Source organism: Gorilla gorilla, chromosome 15 (assembly GCF_029281585.2).
Source record: "Gorilla gorilla gorilla isolate KB3781 chromosome 15, NHGRI_mGorGor1-v2.1_pri, whole genome shotgun sequence".
In the NCBI taxonomy this organism is placed as follows: Eukaryota; Metazoa; Chordata; class Mammalia; order Primates; family Hominidae; genus Gorilla; species Gorilla gorilla.
Window position 1 is genome coordinate 122,721,005 of NC_073239.2, and position 27,999 is coordinate 122,749,003.

A 27,999-nucleotide genomic window follows, 5' to 3' on the forward strand; every position below is an offset into this window, starting at 1 on the left:
AGTACGTCATTTACCGGGATTTACAGACACCGCTCGCTGGATGGTCTGTGAGGGGCTCGCTGCCTCATGGACTGCACGGCAGATGAACTCATCTTTCTGCTCCCATTCGGCCCTGGTCACCTCCAGGCGGCTGAAGACGAAGAAGCCAGAGCCCTTGGTCTTGCGGGGCTGCGTCGTGCTGTGCCGGGCGTCCGGGAGCTGCACCTCGTTGTGCAGCCACTGCACTGAGATGTCCTCAGGCATGAAGTTCTGGATCAGGCAGGCGAGGGTGCGCTTGTCCCGGCTCCCCGGCCCCTCCGGCGTCGCAAAGGCATAGACTTCCGGGGCAGCACGCGGGCCTGTGGCCAGACGTGGGGTCAGCCCAGGCCCCGCTCACTCGCTCCCTCCTTCCCCCCACGACCCCGGCCTGCCCGTGGCTCACCGCTGGTCTTGGTCGTGGACCGCACGAGGGCCCTGGGCAGGTGGGGGTGGGTCACCCTGCACTGGTAGGTCTCCCCCTCGATCCAGTCTCGGGTGCCCACTGGCAGGGTGGACGTGACGGTTAGCGTGCCATTGCGCTGCTTCTCCTGCTTTCTGGTGGAGTGGTTCACAGGCTTCCCACTGGCCCGGGACCAGGTCAGGTTCACGGTCCCCTTGCTGGGTGCCAGGTCCACCACCAGACAGGTGATCGTGGGCGACTTGCGGATGAACAGGTCGAACGGGCTGGGCCGGCTTAGGTAGGCGCTCACCCCTCTCGGGTTGGAATCTGTGGTACACCAGAGGGCTGTGTGAGGCCCACCCGCCCTTCTTCTCTGGCCTCCGTGGCGGCCACCAGGGCAGGTGGGAACGTACCTGCACACTTCTTGGTGCTGTCCTCAAAGGTGTCACCTTGATAGGTGACCTGGCAGGTGTAGGTGCGGTCCGACAGCCAGTGCTTCTGGCTGAGGGTGAGCTCGCTTTGTGTGGAGGCCAGCTCACCCTCCTGCGTGGTAGAGGCGGTGGACAAGTCCACGTCCATGACCTGCCCGTCCTCCAGCCAGGTGATGTTGATAGTCCCTGGGGTGTACCCAGAGACGAGGCACAGGAGCTGGATGGTCGGGGGGAGGTGCTGAATCCAGTTTATTCCAGCCCAGCCCAGCCCAGCTGAACCCAGTTTAGTCCAGCCCAGCCCAGCCCAGCTGAACCCAGTTTAGTCCAGCCCAGCCCAGCTGAACCCAGTTTAGTCTAGCCCAGCCCAGCCCAGTTCAGCTGAACCCAATTTAGTCTAGCCCAGCCCAGTTCAGCTGAACCCAGTTGAGACCAACCCAGCTGAGTCCACTCAGGCGAGCCTAGTTTAGCCCAGTTCACTTTGGCACAGTTCAGCCCAGACCAGCTCATCCCAGCTAAATTCAGATCACCCCAGCCCAATTTAGCTCAATAATTTAAGCCCTGCTCACTCCAGCTTTTAACCCTGTCCGTCATCAGGTCTCTCACCCAGCCTAGCCCTCCTCAGCTCAATCCCATTTAGCTCAGCCCAACCAGCTAAGCTTGGCTCAGGTCTGTCCAGCTCAGCGCAGCCCTGCTGAACTCAGGCCGGGTCAGGTAAGCTCAGCAGGTAATACCCCAGCTTGGTCTCGTTCAGCCCAGATAGTCCACGAGCACCCATTTTATCCTAAGTAGAGAACTGTAGCTTCTCCCTACTCCTGTGTCGGCCCAGCTTATTTCAACCAAGTCCAGTCAAGTCCAGGTCAGCCTAATTCAGCTTAACTCAATCCTGGACCACCCAGGGCAGGCCACCTCAGCTCAGCCTGACTTAGCCCTGCCCCCCAGATAAGTCCAGCTCAGCCCAGCTCAGTCCACCTTAGGGCTTAGGATAACCCAGCTCAAGCCTAGCTCAGCTGAGCCTAGCTCATTTCCCTCTACCCAGTCCACTCACTCAACTCAGTTAAACCCGCCTGGCCCAGGCCAGCCCCGATCGCCCTGGCTCAGGACAGCCCAGCTTGGCCACCTGTCCTCCAAGGGACAGGGTAGCCATCTCAGCCCACCCAGCTCACCTCAGCTCAGTCTGTTAGGCCCGTCTCAGTCTAGTCCACTCAGCCAAGCCCCCCTCAGTGCACCCAGCTCGGACTTGCCCAGATCAGCCAGTTGCGCAGCAGAGCTCAGGACAGCTCCCTGCTGCCGCCTCCCCACCCTCCCTCCCGGCTCTGGGTTGGCTGTCCCTGTCCTAGGGGTGGCAGGCAGTCTGCACCCAGCCTAGCCGTGCCCAGCGTGGGGCCTCTGACCTTCTTAGTCTTGGGCCCAGCCAAGATTCCCAGCCCCCTGCCTTCTCCAGGTCGGCGTTAGGCTGTTTCTAGCTTTCCTGTGTCCCCATGCAGGGAAGGGACGTCTGGAGTCCATGCAGTGACCAAGAAGCTTGGTTGATGCTGTGAGGGTGGCCCAGCAGTCCCCTCCCTGTCAGGGGCCCAGGCAGCCTCTCCCTCACTGCTGCCTGGGCCGGCCCCTCGACTGGGGCTCCCAGTGGGCTGGGATACCTGAAGCGCCGGGTCGTCCATTTGGTGCCTGTGGCTGGTGTGGCCCATTCGGCTCCCTGTCGGGTTCCTGGACAGCTCCCAGATGATCAGTAACCGTAGTTGTTATTTCTGTGCCGGGCAGTGGAGCCTGGATGGGGGGAGCTCTGCCTCAGTGCTTTCAGCTAAAAATGGCGTGGGAACCCCTGGAGGCCCGGGCTGCCCTGGAAGTTCCCTTTTCTCTCTGTTCTTGGGAAGTCGATTGAGCAACAGTGGGGGCTCAGGTGAGGCTCCTTCACTATGGATGCACACCGAGTGCTGGGGGAGGTTCTCTTCTCTCTCAGGCCCCAGTGTTGGAGGTGGGGCCTGGTGGGAGGTGATTAGATCATAGGGCTGGACTCCTCATGAATGGCTTAGCACCATCCCCCAGGTGATGAGTGAGTTCTCCTCAGTTAGTCCCTGTGACAGCTGGTTGTTTACAATTCTGGGACGTGCCACTTCTCTTCTCTTGCTCCCTCTTGCCATGTGACATGCCTGCTCCCCCTTCGCCTTCTGCCGTGATTGCAATCTCCCTGAGGCCTCGCCAGAAGCAGATGTCAGGGCCATGTTTCCAGAATGGCCTGCAGAAATATGAGCTAATTAAACCTCCATTCCTTCCTTCTCTTCTGCCTCCCCTGCCCTTCCCTTCTGCCCTGCCCTGCCCTGTCCTTCTGGTCTCCCCCACCCTTCCCTTCTTGTCTTTTCAAGACAAGTTCTCACTATGTTGCCCAGGCTGGTCTCAAACTTCTGAGCTCAAGTGATCCTCCTGTCTCTGCCTCCCAAAATGCTAGGATGACAGGTATGAGCCACAGTGCCCGGCCTAAACCTCTTTTCTTTATAAATTACTAGCCTCATGTATTTTTTTTTTCTAGTAACACAAACTAACACAGAACATTGGTATTGAGGAGTGGAACATTGCTATAAAGATACCTGAAAATGTGGAAGCAGCTTTGGAATTAGGTAACAGGCAGAGAGGTTAGAAGAATTTGGAGGACTCAGAAGAAGACAGGAAGATGAGGGAAAGTTTGGAATTTCTTAAAGACTGATTAAATGGTTGTCACCAAAATGCTGATAGACATATGGACTGTGAAAGCCAGGCTGATGAAATCTCAGATGGAAATGAGGAACTTATTGGGAACTGGAGTAAAGGTCACCCTTGTTAAATCCTAAGAAACACCTTGGCAGCATTGTGTTCATGCCCTAGGGATCTGTGGAAGTTTGACCTTAAGAGTGATGACTTAGGGCATCTGGGGAAGACATTTCTAAGCAGACGTTTGTAAGGGGTGACCTGGTTGCTTCTAACAGTCTATGGTAAGATATGAGAGCAAAGAAATGACTTAAAGTTGGAAGTGATATTTAAAAGGTGTAAACGAGAAAATAAAATGCTAATCCAAGGGGATTCCAAAGAAACCTGGAAAACCAGTTCAGGCCATGACAGGAAGGGGAGGGTGGTTTGGACTCCCTCACTATACCCTCTCCCTGTTGGAGCTTAGGCTCAGCTGACCAGTGTTAACATTAAAACAGGGAGCTTAAGACTGACAAAGCAGACTCTTTGTAGCAATAAGGTATCAAATCCCAACCTGACTCTGGTATAGCATCACATGACAGGTGGCAGGCATGGAAGGAAATTAAAGTATCTTATCCCAGAATATGTTTCTCTGACAAATTTTGGAAGGGCCCTGCAAAACCGTCTCTTGTGGAGGAAATGTATATTCTGTCGAGAATCTTTTTCCCTTTCCAGGTCTCTTCCTGATTCAGGAGAGATTTATCCAAGAGTCTGGCACCTTTTAGGTTCTGATAAGAGACATTGACTATCTCTTCTCTCTGGAACGTGGAGGCTTCATCTACATAACAAGAACCTTGCCTTCCACTACCTGCTTTATCTTAAGCATTGCTTTTTGCTGACTTCAACTTTTTAGATAATTTAACTTTTTCAGCCAATTGCCAATCAGAAAATCTTCAAATCCACCTAGGATTTGGAATTCACCACTTTGAATTGTCCTGCTTTTCCAAACCAAACCAAAACTAATGTATAGTTTACATGTATTGATTGATGTCTGATGTCTCCCTAAAACATAAAACCAGGCCGCAACCCAACCACCTTGCACAGGTGTTCTCAGGACCTTTTGAGGCTGTGCCACAGTTCATGGCTCTCATATTTGGCTCAGAATCAATCTTATCAAGTGTTTTATAGAGTTTGGCTTTTTTCATCAACAAAGGGAAGCAGAGCATAAAAAACTTGGAAAATTCACGGCCTGGCCATATGGTAGAAAAGAAAAGGGATTTTCAGGAGACAAATATAAGTAGGCTATGGAGCAGCCACTTGCTAGAGAGATTAGCATAACTAAAAGGGAGCTAAGTGCTCATATCCAGAACAAAGGGAAGAAGGCCTTGAAGGCATTTTGGAACTCTCTGAGGTGGCCTTTCCCATCACAGGCCCAGAGGCCAAGAGGGAAAGGATGGTGCTGTGGGCCATGCCCATGGCCACTGCTGCCTGTGCAGCCCTGGGACACTGCTCTCCACATCCTGGTTCCTCTGGCTCCAGCCTTGGCTCAAAGGGCCCCAAGTACAGCTTAGGCTGCTTCTTTGGAGAGTGCAAGCCACTGTAAGCCTTGGTGACTTCCATCTGGTGTTAAGCCTGTAGGCCCCCAGAATGCAAGAGTGAAGGAAGCTTGGCATCTTCCCTCTAGATTTCAGAAATATATGAGAAAGCCTAGGTGCCCAGACAGAAGCCCCCTGCCAGCATGGAGCCCTCACAGAGAACCTCTACTAGAGCAGTGCCAAAGAGAATGTGGGGTTGAACCCCCATATAATGTCCCCACCAGGGCACTGCCTAGTGGAGCTGTGTGAAGGGGGCCACTGTCCTCCAGACCCCAGAATGGTGGATCCACTGGCAGTTTGCACCCTGAATCTGGAAAAGCCACAGGCACTCAACTCTATCATGTGAGAGAAGCCACTGGGGCTACGTTCTCCAAAGCCACAGGGGTAGAGTTGTCCAAGGCCTTGGGAGCCCACCCCCTGCACCAGCGTGCCCTGGATATGGGACACGCAGTCAAAGGAGATTACCTTGGAGCTTTAAGATTTAATAACTGCCCTGCTGGATTTCTGACGTGTATGGGGCATGTAGATCCTTTCTTTTTGCCAACTTCTCCCTTGTGGAATGGGAATGTTTACCCCAATGTCTGCACTCTCATTGTATTTTGGGAGTCAATTTGTCTTTGATTTCCTAGGCTGATAGGTGGAAGGGACTCATCTTCAGATGAGACTTGGGACTTCGGAAATTTGTGTTGATTCTGGAATGAGGTAAGACTTTGGGGGACTGTTGAGAAGGCATGATTGTATTTTGCAACATGAGAAGGACATGAGATTTGGGGGGCCAGGGGTGGAAGGATATGGTTTATATATTTGTCCCCTCCAAATCTCATGTTGTAATATGATTCCCAGTGTTGTAGGTGGGGCCTTTAGGAGGTGATTAGATCAAGGGGGCAGATCCCTCATGAATGATTTAGCATCATCCCCTTGGTGATGAGTGAATTCTCCCCCAGTCAACTCACACACAGTCTAGTTGTTTCAGTCTGGGCCCCCCCTCAGCGTCTTGCTCCTGTTCTTGCCATGTGGCATACCTGCTCTCCCTTCACCTTCTGCTATGACTGTAAGTTTCCTGAGGTCCTCGCCAGAAGCAGATGCTGGCACCATGCTTCCTATACAGCCTGCAGAACTGTGAGCCAATTCAACCTCTTTCCTTTATAAGTTACTCAGCCTCAGGTATTTCTTTACAGTAATGCAAATGGACAAACACAGGTGGCTCCTGACACACCCCTCATCTTCTCCTTTGTCATCATATGGCTTATCTCCATGTGTGTCTGTGTCCTCTCCTCTTATGAGGACACCAGTGTTTGGACTTGGGATCCATCTAAAATTTAGTATGATATCATCTCAAGTCCTTAACCTAATTTGTAAAGACCCTATTTCCAAATAAGGTCACATTCTGAGGTTCCAGGTGGGCATACATTTGGCCAGGGAGATGCCATCAGCCCACCACACCAGCCTATGCAGGTACATTTGCATATAGCTTAGGGTTGACCTTTCTCATGGAAGTATTACATCCCCCTCTGGACTCCAGTTTCACATGTTTTAGAATGCTTTGCCTTGTCCAGCAGGATGAGTCTCTTTTCATTTTTTAGTATTTTTCTCTTTCTTCTTTGGATTGGATTAAAAAGAATTGATATACTCTATTGATGCATCTTTAAGTTTTCTGTTCCTTCTTATGTCTTCTCCAATCTGTTATTAAACTTGGGTAATGTTTTTCTCTTTCTTTTCTTTTTTAATAAAATAGAGATCGGGTTTCACCATGTTGCCCAGGCTGGTCTCCAACTCCTGAGATCAAGTGATCCTTCCTTCTTGGCCTTCCAAAGTGCTAGGATTACAGGTATGAGCCACTGGGCCTGGTCAAATGATGTTTTTCATTTCCGAATCATACTTTTAGTTCTAGAATTTTCATTCACTTCTTGTAACTATTTTCAGCTTTTATAGAGATACCTCATCTAGTCACTCATGATAACCATATTTTCCTTTAAGTCTTTGAACATATTTAACATAACTTCTTTAAAGTCCTTGTCTGATAACTGTATCTGCATCTAGGTCATCTTGGAGTTGATCTCCATTGATCCCTTTTTCTTTTGACTTTGGATCACATTTTCATGTTTCTTTGCATCCATGGTAATTTTGGATGTGCACCTGATGTTGCTGATAACATGCGGTATAGGCTATGGGTTTTGCGTTCTTCCTTAGCAGAGCATTAATTGTTGTTTTCAATGTTAGCAAGCAGTTAGCTTGAGTTGACTCAAACTCCCAAGTCTGTCTGCCTGGCAGTTGGCAGTAGCTGGAATCTCAGTTCTCTTTACCTTACAGGTGTTGCTTTCTGCTGGGCCCTTTGGAGTTTTCCCTACCCATGCACACCTAAGGGATGGGCCAGAGGTTTCACTGGAGTTTACTTGCAGATTGTGGGGTTTCCCTTTGGTGACCTTCTCCTTTATGGACATCTTCTCTTCATTTCCAGCTGCTCTGAAAATGCAGCCCTGCATCCCACTCCTCACCAGGAGGGCTGCAGTTTCCTGCTTGAACTCTAGCTGCACCCATTACATGCCCTGGGGTGTGACTTCAGACCAATATTTCAGGGAACAATCCTTACTAGTGTTTGCCTACTTGTGGTCATGTTCCAGTGCCTGCAATTGGTGTGTGTGGGTGTTGTGTGTGCTTACAGCTTTTCCAGTGTTTATAATTGCCTTCTGCCAAAGGGCTAGTCTGATATTAGCTGCTCCAGCATTATTGGAATCAGAACTACTTTCTCTCATGTGGTTTTTCATTTTCATTTCCCTGTTGACTAGTGTGGTTCAACATGTTTTCATATGTTTAGTGGCTATTTGGATATCTTCTGTAAAACATCTGTTCAATTCTCTTGCCTATTCCTCGTTGGATTATTTGATTTTTTTTTCTCATTGGTTTATAGGGGTCTTCTTTATATTATGGATCTGTTTCTGTCAGTCAGTTATATATGTTTATAGGAAGCATTGAGAAAAACTGAAATGGAGCAAATGATTACTAGGTGCCTTCCATGGAAAGCAAGGCATCGTGTTGTACACTCTTCCAAGTTATTTCATTCTATGGAGCTCTGCATCTTTTATTTCCTTTGAACTATTTTACACCTCTACAAGCCAGGGGTCCCCAACCCCTGGGTCATGCACTGGAACCGGTTCATGGCCTGTTAGGAACTGGGCCACAGAGCAGGAGGTGAGGGGTGTGTGAGCATTCCTGCCCGAGCTCCACCTCCCATCAGGTCAGTGGCAGCATTAGATTCTCATAGGAGCGAACCGTATTGCGAGCTGCACATTCCCGGGATCTAAGTTGCATGCTCCTTATGACACCCTAATGCCTAATGATCTGAGGTGGAACAGCTTTGTCCCCAAGCCATCCCCCGATCCTGGTCTGTGGAAAAATTGTCTTCCATGGAACTGGTTCCTGGTGCCAAAAATGTTGGGGACCACTGCTCTAAGTTGTACATAATTGATAGCAATGCAAAAACTCTTTAAGTTGGTAGAAATTCAAGTTCTCATCTTTGGAAGGACGATGAATTGCTTCTCATCTCCCAGGGAAAAGGCCAGTTTTGCATCTATCTATGAACTCCTTTTAGCATTCCTGAATCAATTATGTAAGTGTAGTACTTAGAATTCCACTTTGAACTGCTTACAACACCTTAATTAATGAGATAAAGAGCATCTCTGAAATGTGTCATCATATGTTTATGTGAGTCATGATCATAATCTTTTTAAAAAATGATCTTTTAACTCGTTGTGATTTCTTCTCCCCCACAGCCCCACCCAGCCTCAGTATCCAGGGAGCTTAGTTTTCTGTGGCCCGGGGGGGCAGGGGACCCGGTGTTGATGGGGAGATCTGAGGTTGGCCCCAACTTTTCCCCACAGCTCTGCTTCAAGGAGTGCCCTGAGAAGGCCTCCCAACCCCACACCTGTCCTGTTGGCCAAGGCGAGCTCCACGCCATGTGGCATCTCTGCCGCTGGCCACCTGGTGAGTATCTGTTGAATAGAGAAATGTGCAGCATGTCCACAGAGCTTCCAGGGCTTCTGTGCTCTCCAAACATCTCTGGGCTCCTGGCACCCTCTCAGGGTATGATGTGTTGGTGTCTGGGTTGGGCCCCTGTCCCTGAGGGTAGGACTCAGGCAAGGACAAAGCTCTGGACTCAAAGAGCTGGTGTGGGGGTGAGTGAAAGGAACAGGAGCTTTGGGGTCAGAAATGCGGGTTTCAGCCTGCATTGTCCCCATGAGCAGGGGCTGCAGTCTCAGCAAGGCCTCAGTTTCTACGATGGTGAGAGAGTGTCAGAGACTGCAGCACGTATTTGAAAAGCGTCCAGGCACGGCAGGGGTCTGGGTTGGACCAGCTCTCCTGAATACTGAGGGTACGATCTTGACCATTGTGAAAGGAAAATAAAATCTCAGGACCCTAAACTCACTATGCCAAAAAGAACAGTTGAGGTGGGAAGCTGAGTCATGAAAAAAAAAAAAAGTCATGCATTTCCTTTTGTTTCTAAACTGAGAGCAGCAGCAGATAGGCCAGGTCTACCCAGGTGGCCCCCCTCACCCTGAGAATATAAATTAACAGCCCGGTCTTCATGACATGAGACAAAATGAGACAAGAAATCGTCCCTCCTACCCCTGAGACGAATACATATTTGACTTCTTCCTCTACTCTGTTTATTTTCTTATAAAGTGCAGATTTACTGAGCACAAGGCGAATGCGTAATTGCTCCCTCCACCCCTCCTTTTCATGCAGAAACGTGGGGGCTCAGTGAGCTCTAATCAAAGCCTCAGAAGAACGTGACCCTCCCCTCTTGCTTTTTTCTCTTTCATCTTTCCCCTCCTCCAGCTTTTCCCCGCTTCAATATTGAAGCAGGACGTAGTGTGACTGCATCTGGGGTCAGGTGTGGGGTGGTCCATGTGGACAGTGAGGAAGGTGGTCCCTGCCCGTGGTGGTCCGGGTTTCCTGGGAGATGGCCAGACGTGGGTGCTGAGGGGAAGAGGCCGGTGCAGTCACTGGACGGGAGAGAGCATGTCCATTGTGCTGAGTGGGCTGGGAGGGATCCACAGAGAAGGTGGTGTGGCTCAATAGCTAGCACCGGGGACGGGAACGTGGGTGACGGGCCTGGCACATGGAGTAGCTCAAGGCGTGAGGTTGTGACCCACCCGGGGAGCCTGTGCCTGAGTGTGCTGGGTGGGTGCTGGGGTTGCAAACATTCGTGTGCCTGTGAGGCCCGTGTGTGTATGTGTGTGTCATATGTCCCCCATGCGTGGCAGGCATTGTCTCGTGGCCCCCATGCGTGGCAGGCATTGTCCTGTGGCCCCCATGCGTGGCAGGCATTGTCGTGTGGCCACTATTCGTGGCAGGCATTGTCGTGTGTCCCCCATTCATGGCAGGCATTGTCGTGTGTCCCTCGTGCATGGCAGGCATTGTCGCATGGCCCCCGTGCATGGCAGGCATTGTCGCGTGGCCCCCGTACGTGGCAGGCATTGTCACGTGGCCCCCGTGCGTGGCAGGCATTGTCACGTGGCCCCCGTGCGTGGCAGGCATTGTCGCGTGGCCCCCGTGTGTGGCAGGCATGTGCAGCCTGAGTACTATGCCAGACAGGGTGTTCTGTCTCCTCCAGGCCCGGCCCTGCCGTGTGAGCAGGGAGCTTCCCCATGGGACTGATGTTCTGTGCCCTCCAGGCCTGGCCCTGTCCTGCCATGTTAGCAGCGAGCTTGGCCATGGGAGTGGTGGGCACAGGCGTGGCTGTGCCGAGCCTCACTGGCTGGACTCGGTGGGGACACCATACCCCTTGCTGAGTGTGGGTGTCAGAGGGTTCGACGTGCCCTGTGGGAGGTGGTCGGGCAGAGGCAGGGTTGGGAGCGTGTGGGGAGATGGGTGTTCAGCTAGGCTCCTTCCCTGTGCAGGGGCTCAGCTGAAACCTGGGCTCTCACTCCCCTCACCCCTGCCTCCCCAGCATCCTCCCTATGCCCGTCTCTTCAGCCTGCCTCGGATGCCGAGGTCACAGCCTCGCTCTGTCTCCTCACAAGGCCACGTGGTGTCAGGTCCTTCCTCCTGTCTAACCAGAGTCCTGCTTGCTGCTCTGCAAGCCCACTTGGGTCACGTGGGGCAGGGGCACCTGGCAGGGTGGGCTTCGTGGACTCAAGGGCCACCAGTTCCTCCGGGTCAACATGCTCAGATGGTTCCATTCTCCCCCTTCCCTTGGCCACAGGGGCCTGTGTATCCTGGGGTGACCACAAATGTCACAACACAAGAATCACACCAGGAATGTCACACCATGTCACACTGTGGGGAAAAGAAAGATCAGACTGTTACTGTGTCTATGTAGAAAAGGAAGACATAAGAAACTCCATTTTGATCTGTACAAAGAAAAATTGTTCTGCTTTGAGACGCTGTTAACCTGTAACTTTAGCCCCAACCCTGTGCTCACAGAAACACGGGCTGCATGGAATGAAGGTTTAAGGGGATTTAGGGCTGCGCAGGACGTGCCTGGTTCACAATACGTTTGCAGGCAGTGTGCTTGGTGGAAGTCATCACCATTCTCCATTCTCTGTTAACTAGGCACCCAATATGCTGCGGAAAGCCGCAGGGACCTCTGCCGGAGAAAGCCTGGGTATTGTCCAAGTTTCTCCTCACTGAGACAGCCTGAGATATGGCCTCATGGGAAGGGAAAGACCTGACTGTCCCCCAGCCTGACACCTGTAAAGGGTCTGTGCTGAGAAGGATTGGTAAAAGAGGAAGGCCTCTTTACGGTTGAGATAAGAAGAAGGCCTCTGTTTCCCGCATGCCCCTGGGAATGGAATGTCTCGGCTTTACACCGACCATTCATTCTATTCTGACATAGGAGAAAACCGCCCTAAGGCTGGAGACAAGATATGCTAGCGGTGATACGGCTCTGTTACTCTTCACTACACTGAGATGTTTGGGTAAAGAGAAACATAAATCTAGTCTATGTGTACATCCCAGCACAGTACCTTCCCTGGAAGTTATTTATGACGCAGATTCCTTTACTCACATGTTTTCCTGCTGACCTTCTCCCCATCATCACCCTGTTCACGCTGTTCTCCTGCCGCACTCCCCGTATGGAGATAGTGAAAATAGTCATCAATAAATACTGAGGGAACCCGGAGACTGGTGCCGGTGCAGGTCCTCGCGTGCTGAGTGTGCCGGTCCCCTGGGCCCACTGTTCTTTCTCTGCACTTTGTCTCTGTGTCTTATTTCTTTTCTCAGTCTCGTGTTTCCACCTGATGAGAAATGCCCACAGCTGTGGAGGGCGAGGCCCCTTCATCACACCACATCACACTATGTCACACTAGGGATGTCACACGTCACACCATTAACTCCTCATCACACTGGGGATGTCGTACCGGGTCACACCCCATCATGCTACATCACACCGTGTCACACCGCATCACATCACATCAAGGATGTGGCACCCTGACACAGCACATCACAGGTCACATCATGTCACACCACACCTCATCACACCCCACCACCTCATCACATTACACCACACCTGTCAAACGACATCATACCCCATTACCCCAGGGATGTTACGCCACATCACATCATGTCACACCATGCCACATAATCTCATACCCCATCATACCAGGGATGTCATACCCATCACACTCTGTCACAACACCTCACATCATGTCCAACACCACCTCACACCAGGGACATTACACCATGTCACAACACCTCACACCAGGGACATTACACCATGTCACAACACCTCACACCATGTCACACCACCTCACACCAGGGACATTACACCATGTCACAACACACCACCTCACACCAGGGACATTATACCATGTCACACCACCTCACACCAGGGACATTACACCATGTCACAACACCTCACACCAGGGACATTACACCATGTCACACCACCTCACACCAGGGACATTACACCATGTCACACCACCTCACACCAGGGACATTACACCATGTCACAACACCTCACACCATGTCACACCACATCTCACCAGGGATGTCACACTCTGTCACACCACATCACACTATGTCCAACCATGTAGTCCAACACCACATCACACAAAGGACATCATGCCACATCACACCACATCACGCCAGGGATGTCACACTGTCATAGGACATCACACCACATCACATGACGTCATGCTACATCACAGCATGGGCTGCTGGGGGGTGTGCAGGGGCAGCCTTGCTGGAGAGTTGAGGGAGGGTCCTGGGGCTGGGCATGGTGTTCCTGCAGGAGGGCTGGCCCTCTGGAAGATGCTCGGTCCCAGGTGGAAAGGGGGCGGTGGAACCCGGGTGGCTCAGGGAAGGGCCCAATTTCCCCAGGGGAACCTGGTCCAGGCGCCAGGCCCTGCAGGGGGCAGCAGCTGCAGGAAGCATCTGCTTCTTCCCAACTCAGCCTGCTCAGTGCACAGAATGACCCGGAGCCCAGCACTGCCCTGGGTTTCCTTTCCTTATCCTGGCCAGGCCGTCCATCCTCAGACAGTGGACTGGAGCCCACCCCACCAGAGCACCTGGAGGCCCATAGGGCCCCTTGAAGGGCAGAGGGTGGAGACCTGTCCAGCAGGGTCCCTGAAGGCTGGCACCTTCTCTGGACAAAGCTCTCCTGCATCTCTGGGATGCCATCCTTGGGCTTGGGATAGAGCTGGTGTTGCAGCAGCTGCCCGCCCTGCACCCCAGGTGCTGTCTCCCTCACTCCCCACGGGGCTGCAGCAGTGTGTCCTGAGAGTTAAAGGGCTGGGCTTCAGCACCCAGTTCAGGCCAGGCCCCCTGGAGCCCACCCTCCAGTGGCGAGCCCTCCCACGGCACGGCAGGGTCTGGGGTCTGGGGATTTCATCCCCAACTCTGTTTGGTGAAGCTCCAGCTGCTCGATGCCACAAAAACGAATCCAACCACTCCTCTTTCCTGGGTGAGATTGTCTCTCTCCTGCCACAGGCAACTCCGACGGCATTTCCCAGCCACCGCAGCCACCATGGCAACCGCAGCCACCGCAGTAACAAGACCCTGTCATTGACTGAGTTCCAGCCAGGCTCCTTGGAGCCTCTCCACTCGGCCTCAACCTTGGCTTGTAAAGACTTGAGCAGACACTAACAGTTTCTAACAGCTTCTGGCCGTACCCCTAGGCCGACCCCTGACCCGTCAACACCTGCCTGAGAAAGCTCCGTGCACCAGAACTCACCGTTTCGACCCACCCCGACCTCCCTTTCTCAGGGTGTCTGCTGAGAGGGCTGCAACCATATGTCCTTCTGTCCGTTCCCGATGTCTGTGCATTTCCTGTGACCCAGGAGGGTCTTTCTCAAGACTTGAGAGCTGCTCCCTGAAGTGTCCCCATTGGGAAGGATGGGGCCTGTGTTTCCAGGCTCTGGGAGGACAGAATCCTGACCTCAACAGTGGCCGGCACAGACACAGCGGGCCCCATCCCAGGGACACTGACCAGCGCTGGGCAACTTTTCCCTTCTCCGACGACTGAGCCCCGAGCACCCTCCCTGCTCCCCCTACCACCTCCCTTTACAAGGCTGTGCCCTCTGCACAGATGAAGGTGAGTCCAGGTCATGCCGGACTCTTTCTTCTGTTGCAATAGTTATTTCTGTTGAAAATCCGTCCTTGCTACATGACCTAGTGCCCAGGGGGATGCTGAGATGGGATGAATGTATTCTGCATGTGAGAAGAACATGAATTTTGGGGGCCCAGAGTCTGGACGGTGATGGGTTAAATTGTGGCCCCTACAAATTCATATATTCAAGTCTTAATCCCTGGCCTCACAATGTGACTATTTGGAGATGGAGTGTTTACAGAGGTCATTAAGTTCATATGAGGTCACTAATCTAATCCGATGTGTGTTCTTGTAAGAAGAGAAGCTTAGGACACGGGCATACAGAGGGATGGCCATGTGAGGACCAGGGAGGAGACGGTGTCTGCAAGCCAAGGAGAGAGGGCTTGAGAGAAACCAGCAGTGCCAGCATCCTGATATCAGATTCCTGGTCTCTAGGCCTGGGAGGATCCATGTCTGCCGTGGGAGCCGCCCCGCTGTGGTCCTGAGCTGACGCACACAGATCTGACACCCACCTCTCGCTTCATACCATGGTTGGTTCTGGAAGGCCCTCCGTGTGGCTCTGCCTGGCCAGCCTGAGTCAGCTCCCAGCCTCGACCCAGCTTTCCCTGGCGGCCCTGTCCCCCGCAGAGAGACCAGGGCAGGCAGCACCGTGCCCAGCAGGAGGAGAAACTGCAACCATGTAGAAAAGAGGAGAAGCCCCGGGGGTCCATGTAGCGACAGGGGCCAGGGAGGGCCGCTCGGGCAATGCGTGTGGCTGCAGGAGGCGGGGGGCGTGTGCAGGGAGCCCCCGAGGTGCAGCTCGACCAGCCTCCTCTTGACTGTGCTTCCCACCGGGGGCAGGAGGCGCGTGGACACAGGAAGGCAGCTCTCATCACGAAGTACAAGACTTAAAAAGGATATTTTATTGTCATCACAAAAGAAACATCAAAGACAATTAATGAGCTTTAGAAAATTTAAAAGAAGAAGAAAAGCTACCAAAGCTGAAATGGTGGCACCTCCTTCGAGTGAGCCCGGGAGTCCTCCCTGACGGCTGAGGCAGGGGCTGGCCGCACTCCCGCTCGAGCCTCCCTTGCTGTCTGCGGATTCTGCGTGACAGTCACGGAACGGCGTGATGGGGGCAGCAGAGCGTGGGGGCCTCTGTCCAGCACTCATGGCCAGCAGCCCCGCTTTCGCAAGAACACGGGCACCCTCTTTGTCGTCTTGCCTCTCCACCTGGTGCCCCCAGAGTGGCTGCTTGTTCCTGCTGCACGTGACCTGGGGCTGGACGCCAGCCTGTGTGATGAGTTCTGTCTGTGTCCACGCTCCTGGCTCTCCCGGTGTCCCTCCACCTCTCTCCCCGATGCTCCTGGGCCTCCTCTGTCCTCAGGCCCCACCAAGGCTGAGTCTTGCCCGCCTGGGACCTGGTCACCAGCCTTCTGTGGGAGGCCTGTCTGGGCAGATGCCCAGCCCTTCCTTGGGCTATCCTCACCCTTGCACTGTGGGGCTCCTGCAGCGGCCACATGGCCCAGGCTCTTCTCCGAGTGATCTCGGTGGACTGGAGTGGGTGGGAGGTGGCAGTGTCCTGGGCCTGGCCCCTTCTCTCCCCAGTGCGGACTCTGGGGCTGGCTGTCCCTGCGGGTCGAGTTCCACCCGAGAATCCAGCAGTGTGGGCAGGCAGCCAAGGGGTGGTGCTGGCACCGAGACTGTTCCCAGGAGCCAGAGAGCAGCGTTCTTTGCTTGAAATCAGAACAACCTCATTCCTCATGTCAGGAGTTCACGGGAGTGCCTGGAATGGAGGCTGCCTGGCTGCGGGCTGGGAGGAAGGCCATCTGAGTGAGCCTTCGCAGCTCTCGGAAGCCTCCCCAACAGGGCCTGATGGTGCTGTGGCTTCCCTACCTTGGCGGCTGATGCTCCCACTCACCATCTGGAAACCATGCCTGTGTTCAGGAGGCCGGCGTGGACGGGGTTGGCTCCAGGGCCAGCTCCTGCCTGGGTGGGGGCCTGGGATGCCGGTCACTGTCTCCTTTTGTGTGAGCACCTGGTGGTCCGGAGGGCAGGGACGTCCTGCTGAGGGGACACCTGGCCCCCAGTGCCCTGCATGCACCAAGCAGTGGAGGTCTGGGGTACACCTGCTATGCACAGGGTCTGGAAGGGGGGCGTGTCAGGGTCAGAGGGCAACTGCGAGGCCAGAGAGCCATGGGGTTGAGGGCGGTGAGGTCGGGGGCAGGTGTGGCCTGGGTGGTGGCTGAGCATGACCCACGGCTCATGTGTGGGGTCTGGGCGGCCCTGGACACCCCGCAGAGGGTGGCCCTAGGCCCCCTGCCCAATCATGTTCCTGTAGTCGGGGATAATGGTCTGCTTCAGGTCCACCACCGAGGAGAAGATCCACTTCACCTGTAGGCAAGGCACAGCACAGGGGTGAGTGAGGCCACAGCCCTGCCCCCAAGGCCCACCCACCCCTCAGTCCACCCAGGCCACAGCCCTGCCCCTGAGGCCCATCCAGCCCCTCATGCCACCCAGGTGCCACAGCCTCACCACTGCCTGCTCTGAGGCTTGGTCATAGAGAGCAGAGCCAGGGCACCAACAGCATGTGGACAGCACAGAAGACAGTGTCAGGGACAGGTGGGGACAGCGTGGGGGACAGTGTCAGACACAGGTGAGGACAGTGTGGGGGACAGTGTCAGGGACAGGTGGAGACAGAGTGTGGAAGAGTGTTGGGGACAGTTGAGGACAGCATGGAGGAGAGTGTTGGGGAGAGATGGGGACAGTGTCAGGGAGAGGTGGGGACAGTGTGGAGGACAGCATCAGGGACAGGTGGGGACAGCATGGGGGACAGTGGTGCATAGAGGAGGGGACGGTGTGGGGGACAGTGTCAGGGATTATAGGGGACAGAGTGGGAGACAGTGTCAGGGACCGGTGGAGACCATGTGGGGGACAGGTGCGGACAGCATGGGGGACAGTGTCAGGGATAGGAGGGGACAGGAGGAAACAGTGGGGACATTGTCAGGGACAGGGAAGATAGCATGGGGGACAGTGTTGGGGACATGGACAGCATGGAGGACAGTGTTGGGGACTGGTGGGGACAGCATGGGGGACAGTGTAGGGGACAGGAGGGGACAGGATGGAGGATAGTGTTGGGGACAGTGTGGGGGATAGTGTCGGGGACAGGAGGGGAGAGCGTGGAGAAAAGTGTCAGGGACAGGTGGGGACAGTGTGGGGGACAGTGTCGGGGACAGTAGGGGAGAGCGTGGAGAACAGTGTTAGGGACAGGTGGGGACAGCATCAGGGACAGGTGGGGACAGTGTGGGGGACAGTGTTGGACTGGTAGGTACAGCCCGGGGGACAGCATCGGGGACAGGTGGGGACTGCATGGGGGACAATATCAGGGACAGGTGGGGACATGGAGGAGAGTGTTGGGGACAGGTGGGGACAGCATGGGGGACTGTGTTGAGGACAGGTGGGGACAGCTTGGGGGACAGTGGTGCATACAGGAGGGGACGGCGTGGGGGACAGTGTCAGGGATTATAGGGGACAGAGTGGGAGACAGTGTCAGGGACAGGTGGGGACAGCATGGGGGACAGTGTCAGGGATAGGAGGGAACAGGAGGAAACAGTGGGGACATTGTCGGGGACGGGGGATAGCGTGGGGGACAGTGTTGGGGACAGGTGGGGACAGCATGGAGGAAAGTTTTGGGGACTGGTGGGGACAGCATGGGGGACAGTGTAGGGGACAGGTGGGGACAGGAGAGGACAGCATGGAGGATAGTGTTGGGGACAGTGTGGGGGATAGTGTCGGGGACAGGAGGGGACAGCGTGGGGGACAGTGTCAGGGACAGGTGGGGACAGCATGGGGGAGAGTGTTGTACTGGTAGGTACAGCCTGGGGGACAGCATTGGGGACAGGTGGAGACTGCATGGGAGACAATATCAGGGACAGGTGGGGACAGCATGGAGGAGAGTGTTGGGGACAGGTGGGGACAGCATGGGGGACAGTGTTGAGGACAGGTGGGGACAACGTGGGGTACAGTGTCGGAGATGGGTGGGGACAGCATGGAGGAAAGTGTCAGGTTCAGGTAAGAACAACATGGAGGAGAGTGTCGGGGACAGGTGGGGACAGTGTGGGGGATATTGTCACGGACAGGTGGGGACAGCATGTGGGACAGGGTTTCATACAGGAGGGGACAGCATGGGGGACAGTGCCAGGGACTGTAGGGGACAGAGTGGGGGACGGTGTCAGGGACAGGTGGGGAAAGCATGGGGGACAGTGTCAGGGACAGGTAGAAACTGTGGAGGACAGTGTTGGGGACAGATGGGGACAGCATGGGGGACAGTGTCGGGGACATGTGGAGACAGCCTGGGGGACACTGTTGGACAGGTGGGGGCAGCATTGGGGACAATGTCAGGGACAGTTTGTGACAGCATGGGGGACAGCGTCAGGGACAGGTGGGGACAGCCTGTGGGACAGTGTCAGAGACAGTCTGTGACAGCATGGGGGAGAATGTCAAGGACAGCTGGGGACAACGTGCGGCCGACCTTGAAGAAGGTGACGGTGGCACTGTAGCACACGCTTAGCAGGAAGAGTGTGATGAAGATGGTGATGGTCGTCCACAGCCCGTCCAGCTCCCCGTCCTGCGCCTCCGCACAGCTGTCCTCCAGTTGCAGCTCTGGACAGGAAGAGGGTGGTCAGTGCTGTGTCCCGCTGGGCTCGGGCCTCTGGGGGTGATTCCCTCTGTGGCAGGACCCAGGATGTAGGGCCCGGCCGGGATGGCCCAACAGTGTCCTGAGGTCAGCTCCCCACAGCTGCCTGCCCTGGGCACCAGCTTTGGCCCCGGGACTCAGCCAGACACCCGGCCCTAGATAGCGACCTGGCCCTCAGCAGGACCCACTCCCCATCTCCCATGTCCCTCCCTGAGCCCCAGAAGGCAGGAGGATATGAAGCCCACCCCTCATGTGACCCCAGGAGCAGGGAAGGGCGGTATTGGGAAGTGGGCCAGAGCCAGGGACGCGACGTGGCGTGTGATCCCCTGTGTGTGGGGGCCAGTGTGTGTGTGGCGGCTGCAGGGGCACCTTGTGAGTGGAGGGCTGGGTTTGTCTGAGCTGGTCAGCATGTGGAGAAGCTGCCGAGCGCCTCGTGGGCCTTGAGGTGCCGCGTGGGGCTCGTGGGGGCCTGTGTCCGAGGAGTGTTCACGTGTGGGAGGACCTTGCTCTGGTCTGGGTGCTGTGCAGGTCGCCCGGGTGAGACTCCGTGTGTGAGGCGTGCACGTGTGTGTGGTGGCCGTGTGGCCGGCCAACCTCAGTGTGGGGTTTGTTTAACGGGTCTGGGCTGAGTGTGTGTGTGGGCATCTGGACCAGTCCCTCCATAGGGCCCGAGAGTGCATGTCCCCAGGAGTTGGTTGTGTCCCCATGCGGGTACGAGGCTGGGCAGGGCTGCCAGGGGTTAGTGCCGTGGGGGTAGATGGGTGAGGGAGGGCCTGTCCCTACGCACATGGACTAGGCATGCCCCCGAGTGGACACGGGGGTCTGAGGACAGGGAGCTCACAGAACAGGACAGTCTCCTACAGAGGCAGGGGCTGTGTGTCTGTCCCCAGGGGCTCCTAGGGCTTCTCGTGGCCCAGCCCAGGGCAGCTGCTGCTAGAGGGAGGGCCACGCTGGCAAAGCCCCCACCCTGCCGAGGGCAGCCCCTGGCTGAGCCTCACCCTAGGCGGCCCAGGCACATCTGCACAGCCTGGGCCAGTGTGGGGACAGTGGGACCCGCTCTGCGTCCCTTATGCCACTCAGGCCTCAGACTCGGCCTGACCCGTGGAAAGAACCATCACAGTCTCGCAGGGGCCCAGGGCAGCGCTGGGTGCTTTATTTCCATGCTGGGTGCCCGGGAAGTATGTACACGGGGTACGTGCCAAGCATCCTCGCGCGACCCCGAGAGCCCGGGGAGCGGGGGCTTGCCGGCCGTCGCACTCATTTACCCGGAGACAGGGAGAGGCTCTTCTGCGTGTAGTGGTTGTGCAGAGCCTCATGCATCACGGAGCATGAGAAGACGTTCCCCTGCTGCCACCTGCTCTTGTCCACGGTGAGCTTGCTGTAGAGGAAGAAGGAGCCGTCGGAGTCCAGCACGGGAGGCGTGGTCTTGTAGTTGTTCTCCGGCTGCCCATTGCTCTCCCACTCCACGGCGATGTCGCTGGGGTAGAACCCTTTGACCAGGCAGGTCAGGCTGACCTGGTTCTTGGTCAGCTCATCCCGGGATGGGGGCAGGGTGTACACCTGTGGTTCTCGGGGCTGCCCTGTAGGGACAGAGGTTGGCACAGCGGTCACTCTCAGGGCAGAGGGTGGGCCGAGCCGGCCTCTGTCCATGTGGCCCTCGCACCCCACGGGTCCCACCTTTGGCTTTGGAGATGGTTTTCTCGATGGGGGCTGGGAGGGCTTTGTTGGAGACCTTGCACTTGTACTCCTTGCCATTCAGCCAGTCCTGGTGCAGGACGGTGAGGACGCTGACCACACGGTACGTGCTGTTGTACTGCTCCTCCCGAGGCTTTGTCTTGGCATTATGCACCTCCACGCCGTCCACGTACCAGTTGAACTGGACCTCGGGGTCTTCGTGGCTCACGTCCACCACCACGCACGTGACCTCGGGGGTCCGGGAGATCATGAGGGTGTCCTTGGGTTTTGGGGGGAAGAGGAAGACTGACGGTCCCCCCAGGAGTTCAGGTGCTGAGGAAGAGATGGAGGTGGACGTGTCAGCACCCGGCTGGGGCCTGTCCCTGGATGCAGGCTACTCTAGGGCACCTGTCCCGCCTTGAGCTGGAGGGCGAGGCCTGGGCTGGCTTACCTGCGCACGGTGGGCATGTGTGAGTTGTGTCACAAGATTTGGGCTCTGCAGAGAGAAGATTGGGAGTTACTGGAATCTGGGAGGAGAGAAGGTGTCTGAGCTGAGTGAGTGGAGAGTTTGGCCTTTGGGGTGGGCTTAGGTCAGGGGCAGGGTCCTCCCAGATATGGCTCTTGGCAGGTCTGAGCCCAGCACCTGCCCCTGTGTGCGCAGGGCCTGGGTTAGGGGCACCTAGCCTGTGCCTGCCCAGAGCCTGGGGAAAAGGCCAGAAGACCCTCTCCCTGAGCATGAGTGGGGCGGGCAGAGGCCTCCGGGTGAAGAGGCAGACGGGGCCTGCCTTGCTGCCCTGGACTGGGGCTGCATAGCCGGGATGCGTCCAGGCAGGAGCGCTGAGCCTGGCTTCCAGCAGACACCCTCCCTCCCTGTGCTGGCCTCTCACCAACTTTCTTGTCCACCTTCGTGTTGCTGGGCTTGTGATTTACGTTGCAGATGTAGGTCTGGGTGCCCAAGCTGCTGGAGGGCACGGTCACCACGCTGCTGAGGGAGTAGAGTCCTGAGGACTGTAGGACAGCCGGGAAGGTGTGCACGCCGCTGGTCAGGGCGCCTGAGTTCCACGACACGGTCACCGGTTCGGGGAAGTAGTCCTTGACCAGGCAGCCCAGGGCTGCTGTGCCCCCAGAGGTGCTCCTGGAGGAGGGCGCCAGGGGGAAGACCGATGGGCCCTTGGTGGAGGCTGCAAGAGAGGTGGTGCCATGTGACCGTGGTGTGGGACAGAGCTGGGCCCAGGGCGCAGAGGCCCCTGGGTTCTTAACTTTCCGTGAGGTTAAGCATCCAGTGTCTGGGCTCATGGGCATTGGGTGTGCACCTGGCTGGCGCCACCTGCCTCACCTTAGCCCCCTCCCTGCCCCCAGCCAAAGTCAGGCCCAGCCTGCCCCAGAAAGCTTGCAGGACCGGTGGCCCTGTGGTGCCCTTCTGCAGGCACCCCTGCAGCCTAGGAGGCGGGGCTAGGCAGCCAGGTCAGCCCTCTTTGTCTGCCAGGAGTCAGCACAGTCCAGGGCCTCTAGCTTGGCCTCAGCTCTGGCCATCGGTGCCACCTCAGGGACGGCTCATGCCCATTGGCCCCACTCCAGCCTTTTATGGGTGCCTGGCTTGACCAGTGGACACTGTTCTCAGATGGCTTCTGGTTGGTTCCCCGAATCCCCTGAAGCCCCTGACCCTGCCGCCCCAGCATGGCCCTCCCCTAGTGAGTGGGCCTGACTTGCCCAGGGCCCTGGTCATAGCCTGCCCTCTGCCCTCCAAGGCCCTTTTCTTCTGTGCAGCAGAGGGGCCAGACACTGCATAGGGTCGGTGCCCTTCAGCCCCAGGGCCCCGGAACCCCCTGCCTTGGAATAGCCTCCTGGAGCCTCCTCCTCAGCCTCTCCCCTCCTTTCCCCTTAGCCCCAGTGTGCAGCAGCCCAGGTCAGGGCCCTGAGTGCCTGGATGCCCCCTGCCTCCCCAGTGTCCTGCATTACTTCTGGAGGCTCAGTCACCACACCCTCACCCTCCCAGCCCTGGCCTGGCCTTCTCGGCCACCAGCCCACCTCCTCCCTCTCTCCAGAGTTTTCCCCGGCAAGGTCCCTGCTGGGCTCAGCCCAGGCCCCCCAGCACAGGTAGGAGCCTTGCACCTGCCCTTGGCCCTCCCCACCCTGCATGGTGCCAGGACCCCCAGGCCACAGGGAGGCCCCATTTCTCTCTGCCACTGGCCCAGTGGCCCTGGAGTCCCACTGCAGGTGGGGTGTGCCCCTGACCTCTGAGGAAGCTAAGTGCCCTACCCTCAGCCAGGCCATCCCCTCTGCTCAGCCCCAGGGCCCCACTCACCACCCCTTCCCCTCACCTGCACCACAGGCTCTGGCTGACTCTGCCCAGGGCGTGAATGGGCCCCTCTGGCTGCCCTCTGCTGCTACACTGCCCTGCACCACCTCCACTCAGCTTCATTGTGCTGGTGGCCCTGGCTCCTGGCAGCCCATCTTGCTCCTTCTGGGGCGCCAGCCTCAGAGGCCTTCCTGCCCAGGGTCCACTGGGGCCAGCCCTGGGACCCTCCTGGTCTCAAGCACACGTTCCCCCTGCAGCCACACCTGCCCCTGCCTGAGAGCTCAGCCCTGAGCCCTGGAACGCCTTCCCTTCTCCATCCCAGCTCACCCTTGCCAACTGCTCAGTGGGATGGACTCACACTCCCTTCCCGGCACCAGGAGGCTGCACTGCACTTTCACCAGCCCCCAGCTGTCTGTTGCCAGCAACTACCCAGCTCCTGCCAAAGTCTAGGAGCTGAGTGATGCCTCCCACCGGCCCTGCTCGCCTGTGGCTGCCTTGCCCTGAGCTCTAGTGCCTGTCCCCTGCTCATCCTGCCTCCCACCGGCCCTGCTTACCTGCGGCTGCTCTGCCCTGGTCCCCTGAGCTCCAGGAGCTGCCCCCTGCTCCTCCTGCCCCCCACCTGCCCCTGCTCACCTGCGGCTACTCTGCCCTGGTCCCCTGAGCTCCAGTGCCTGCCCCCTGCTCCTCCTGCCCCCCACCTGCCCCTGCTCACCTGCGGCTGCTCTGCCCTGGTCCCCTGAGCTCCAGTGCCTGCCCCCTGCTCCTCCTGCCCCCCACCTGCCCCTCCTCACCTGCGGCTGCTCTGCCCTGGTCCCCTGAGCTCCAGTGCCTGCCCCCTGCTCCTCCTGCCCCCCACCTGCCCCTGCTCACCTGCGGCTGCTCTGCCCTGGTCCCCTGAGCTCCAGTGCCTGCCCCCTGCTCCTCTTGCCCCCCACCTGCCCCTGCTCACCTGCGGCTGCTCTGCCCTGGTCCCCTGAGCTCCAGGAGCTGCCCCCTGCTCCTCCTGCCCCCCACCTGCCCCTGTTCACCTGCGACTGCTCTGCCCTGGTCCCCTGAGCTCCAGGAGCTGCCCCTTGCTCCTCCTGCCCCCCACCTGCCCCTGTTCACCTGCGACTGCTCTGCCCTGGTCCCCTGAGCTCCAGGAGCTGCCCCTTGCTCCTCCTGCCCCCCACCTGCCCCTGTTCACCTGTGACTGCTCTGCCCTGGTCCCCTGAGCTCCAGGAGCTGCCCCTTGCTCCTCCTGCCCCCCACCTGCCCCTGTTCACCTGGGACTGCTCTGCCCTGGTCCCCTGAGCTCCAGGAGCTGCCCCTTGCTCCTCCTGCCCCCCACCTGCCCCTGTTCACCTGCGACTGCTCTGCCCTGGTCCCCTGAGCTCCAGGGGCTGCCCCTTGCTCCTCCTCCTTCCCACCAGCCCCTGCTCACCTGCGGATGTTCTTCCCTGGGTCTCTGAGCTCCAGGGGCTGCCCACCTGCTCCTCCTGCTTCCCACTGGCCCTGCTCACCTGCAGCTGCTCTGCCCTGGCTCCCTGAGGCTGAGCCTCAGTCCTGCTCACCTTCTGATGCTCTCCCCTTGTCCCCTGAGCTCCAGGGGCTGACCCCTGATCTTTCTGCTTCCTACCTGCCCCTGCTCACCTGTGGCTGCTCTGCCCTGATCCCCTGAGCTCCAGGAGCTGCCTCCTGCTCTTCCTGCCTCCCACCTGCCCCTACTCGCCTGCAGATCTGCCCTGGCTCTCTGAGGTCCAGGGGCTGCCCCCTGCTCGCCCACCTCCCACCAGCCATGCTGACGTTGTGATGCTCTGCCCTGGTCTCCTGAGGTCCAGGGGCTGTCCCCTGCTTATTCTGCCTCCCACCTGCCCCTTCTCACCTGAGGCTCTTCTGCCCTGGTGCTCTGAGCTCCAAAAGCTGCCCACCTGCTCCTCCTGCTTCCTACCAGCCCCTGCTCTCCTGTGGATGATCTGCCCTGGCTCTCTGAGCTCCAGGGGCTGCCCACCTGCTCCCCATGCTTCCCACCTGCCCCTGCTGACCTGCGGCTGCTCTGCCTTGGCTCCCTGAGCTCCAGGAGCTTCCCCCTGCTATCCTGCCCCCCACCGGCCCCTGTTCACCTTCAGATGCCCTCCCCTGGTCCCCTGAAGTCCAGGAGCTGCCCCCTGTTCCTCCTGCCTCCCACCAGCCCATGCTTACCTGCGGCTGCTCTGCCCTGGCTCCAGGAGCTGCCCCCTGCTCTTGCTGCTTATCACCAGCCCCTGCTCACCTGTGGTTGCTCTGCCCTGGTCCCCTGAGCTCCAGGGGCTTCCCCCTGCTCATCCTGCCCCCACCGGCCCCTATTCACCTTCAGATGCCCTCCCTGGTCCCCTGAAGTCCAAGAGCTGCCCCCTGTTCCTCCCGCCTCCCACCAGCCCGTGCTCACCTGCGGCTGCTCTGCCCTGGTCCCCTGAGTTCCAGGGGCTGCCCCCTGCTTGCCCACCTCCCACTAGCCATGCTCACCTTCTGATGCTCTGCCCTGGTCCCCTGAGCTCCAGAGGCTTCCCCCTACTCGTCCTGCTGCCCACCAGCCCCTGCTCACCTGAGGCTGCTCTGCCCTGGTCCCCTGAGCTCCAGGAGGTGCCCCCTGCTCCTTCTGCCCCACCTGCCCTGCTCACCTGTGGCTGCTCGGTCCTGGTCCCTGAGCTCCAATGCCTGCCCCCTGCTCACTCTGCCCTCCCTCAACCCGGGCAGCAATGTCACTCAGGTCACTGTTGCCCCCCTGCCTGTCCTGGCACCCTCTGTCCAGGATTGGGCTGTTTTTCTGGCCTCATTTTTGATTTTGCAGCACTTGGCTTGTTCCCTATGCTGTGGAGCAGCCCCAGTGTCCAGTCAGGTCTCCCCAACAGAGCCCCTTGCCCTTGCCCATGTGCCCCTCCTGGGTGAGCTCCCAGATCCTCCCGTCCCTGCACTGCTCCTGCTCTGGAAGCCTCTCCGGAACCTCAGCTCCTCAGTGGCCTCTGCTCTGCTGGGTCAGTTCCCTGAATGCATGGAGCCTCAGCCCCTCCCCTCGCTCCAGGCCTGCTGTGCTCTGGGCCTTTCTGGGCCTCCCTGGACTCTTCCCTTCTCCCGCCCGTGCACTCAGCACAGCTCTCCCCTCCTCTCCGCTGCTGACCACAGCCCTGCTCCCCGCCAGCAGGTGCCCCAGCCCCATCAGCTGGCTCTGAGCCCAGCCCCTGTGCCTCCCCTGTCCCTGCCTCTGCCTATGGGCTCCTTGGCTTCCACCCTCCTGTCCTGCTGCCACACTCACCCTCCCTGCTCTGCTCCCGGCTCACCTGCTGTCGGTCCTGGCTGAGAGGAGGGCCCCACGGCCAGCTCTGCTGACCCTGCCCTGGGCTCCGGTGATGCTGCCAGCCTGGACAAGCCCCTCCGTTCACCTGGGGCCTCTCCTCCTCCCTTGCTCTACTGTCTCCTCAGCTCAGGTCGGTCGTGCCCATCCTGGCATCACCCCATGGCCGGCTCTGCCGCATCCCATCATGTTCCTCATGCTCCCAGCCGGGTCGTCCTGGAGGCCTCAGTCAGCCTCTGGTGTGTCCTGCCCTGTTGGCTTGGAAGCCCCTGCCCATGGTCCCCGTCATCTCGCACTGGGTGGGCATCGGTGCCTGAAGGCTGCCCACCTCCCCCGTGCTGGCTCCGCTTGGGCCTCCATGTGGGGCCGGCCTCGCCCCCGCGTCTCCCCAGCCTCTTGGAACCTGTTCAGCATCTCAGGTCCAGGAGCGCCCACGGCTGCCCCCAGGCTCTGTCCTTCTCCCGAGCCTGTACCCCTGCCCTGTGCTGACCCCACTCACCAAGGTGGGGGTCTCAGCCCTTCCTGTTCTGGCGCGGTACTTGTGGGCAGCCCCGCCCCCGCCGTCAGCCGCTATTTGTCTTCCTAGGAAATCACAGCTCGGCCCCCAGGTCCCCAGGTGTGTGAACTCCACACTGCAAAGACTAAGAACAGGATTGAAACCGGCGGCACCGCTTACTTCCTGAAGTTCCCTTTTCTTCTGGTGGTTTCTGTGTCAGAGGGTGAGGGGGAGTCCAGACACAGCCGAGGCTGCCTCATGGGTGTGTGGGGATGGGGGTGGTGGCTGCCCCCATACTCCCCCATACTCACGGGAGAAGGTGGGGAGCCCAGACCTTGTGTGCTGCTCTTTTCTCTGTCTCTGAGTCCCTGGGGCTGGACTGATACTGGCAGCGATTATGACCATTCTGCCCGTGGTCTCAGCCTCTCAATACCTGGGCCTCTCATCTGAAGCTTCTGGCCCCCACTGGGCCCTGGTGGCTGCTTTGGCCTGGGCGTCTCTCCAGCTGGCTCTGACTTATGGTGCAGGGAGGGGAGTGTGAGTTCATCCCGCTGAGCAGCTGGCAAAGGCGAGCTGGGATGGAGAAGGGAAGGTGTTCCAGGGCTCAGGTCTGAGCTCACAGGCAGGGGCAGGTCTGGCTGCAGGGAGAACGTGTGTGCTTGAGACCAGGAGGGTCCCAGGGCTGGCCGAGTGGACCCTGCACAGGAAGGCCTCTGAGGCTGGTGCTCCAGAAGGAACAAGATGGGCTGCCAGGAGCCAGGGCCACCAGCTGTGCTCCTGGGGGCCGAGGGGACGTGGGACAGGTGGATGAACACACTGAAGCTGAGTGGAGGTGGTGCAGGGCAGTGTAGCAGCAGAGGGGAGCCAGAGGGGCCCATTCAGGGCCTGGG

General features: G+C 57.8%; 1 protein-coding gene and 1 gene segment (V, D, J or C); both read right to left on the reverse strand.

The window, feature by feature from the left end:
* LOC134757171 (Ig alpha-1 chain C region-like) overlaps window positions 1–27,999 on the reverse strand; it is a 211,702-nt gene that overhangs the window by 13,443 nt on the left and 170,260 nt on the right.
* On the reverse strand, window positions 7–27,987 carry LOC115933127 (uncharacterized). Its single transcript, XM_063698165.1, has 17 exons — window positions 27,543–27,987; window positions 27,113–27,195; window positions 26,600–26,726; window positions 21,892–22,185; window positions 21,456–21,500; window positions 21,008–21,337; window positions 20,590–20,910; window positions 20,114–20,152; window positions 19,166–19,296; window positions 16,958–17,028; window positions 16,124–16,266; window positions 13,688–13,823; window positions 11,194–11,323; window positions 5,409–5,537; window positions 832–1,087; window positions 422–745; window positions 7–338 (listed from the first exon to the last, which is right to left on the reverse strand). Exons 1-17 carry the CDS (start codon window positions 27,985–27,987, stop codon window positions 7–9), a joined length of 3,336 nt encoding a protein of 1,111 aa, XP_063554235.1.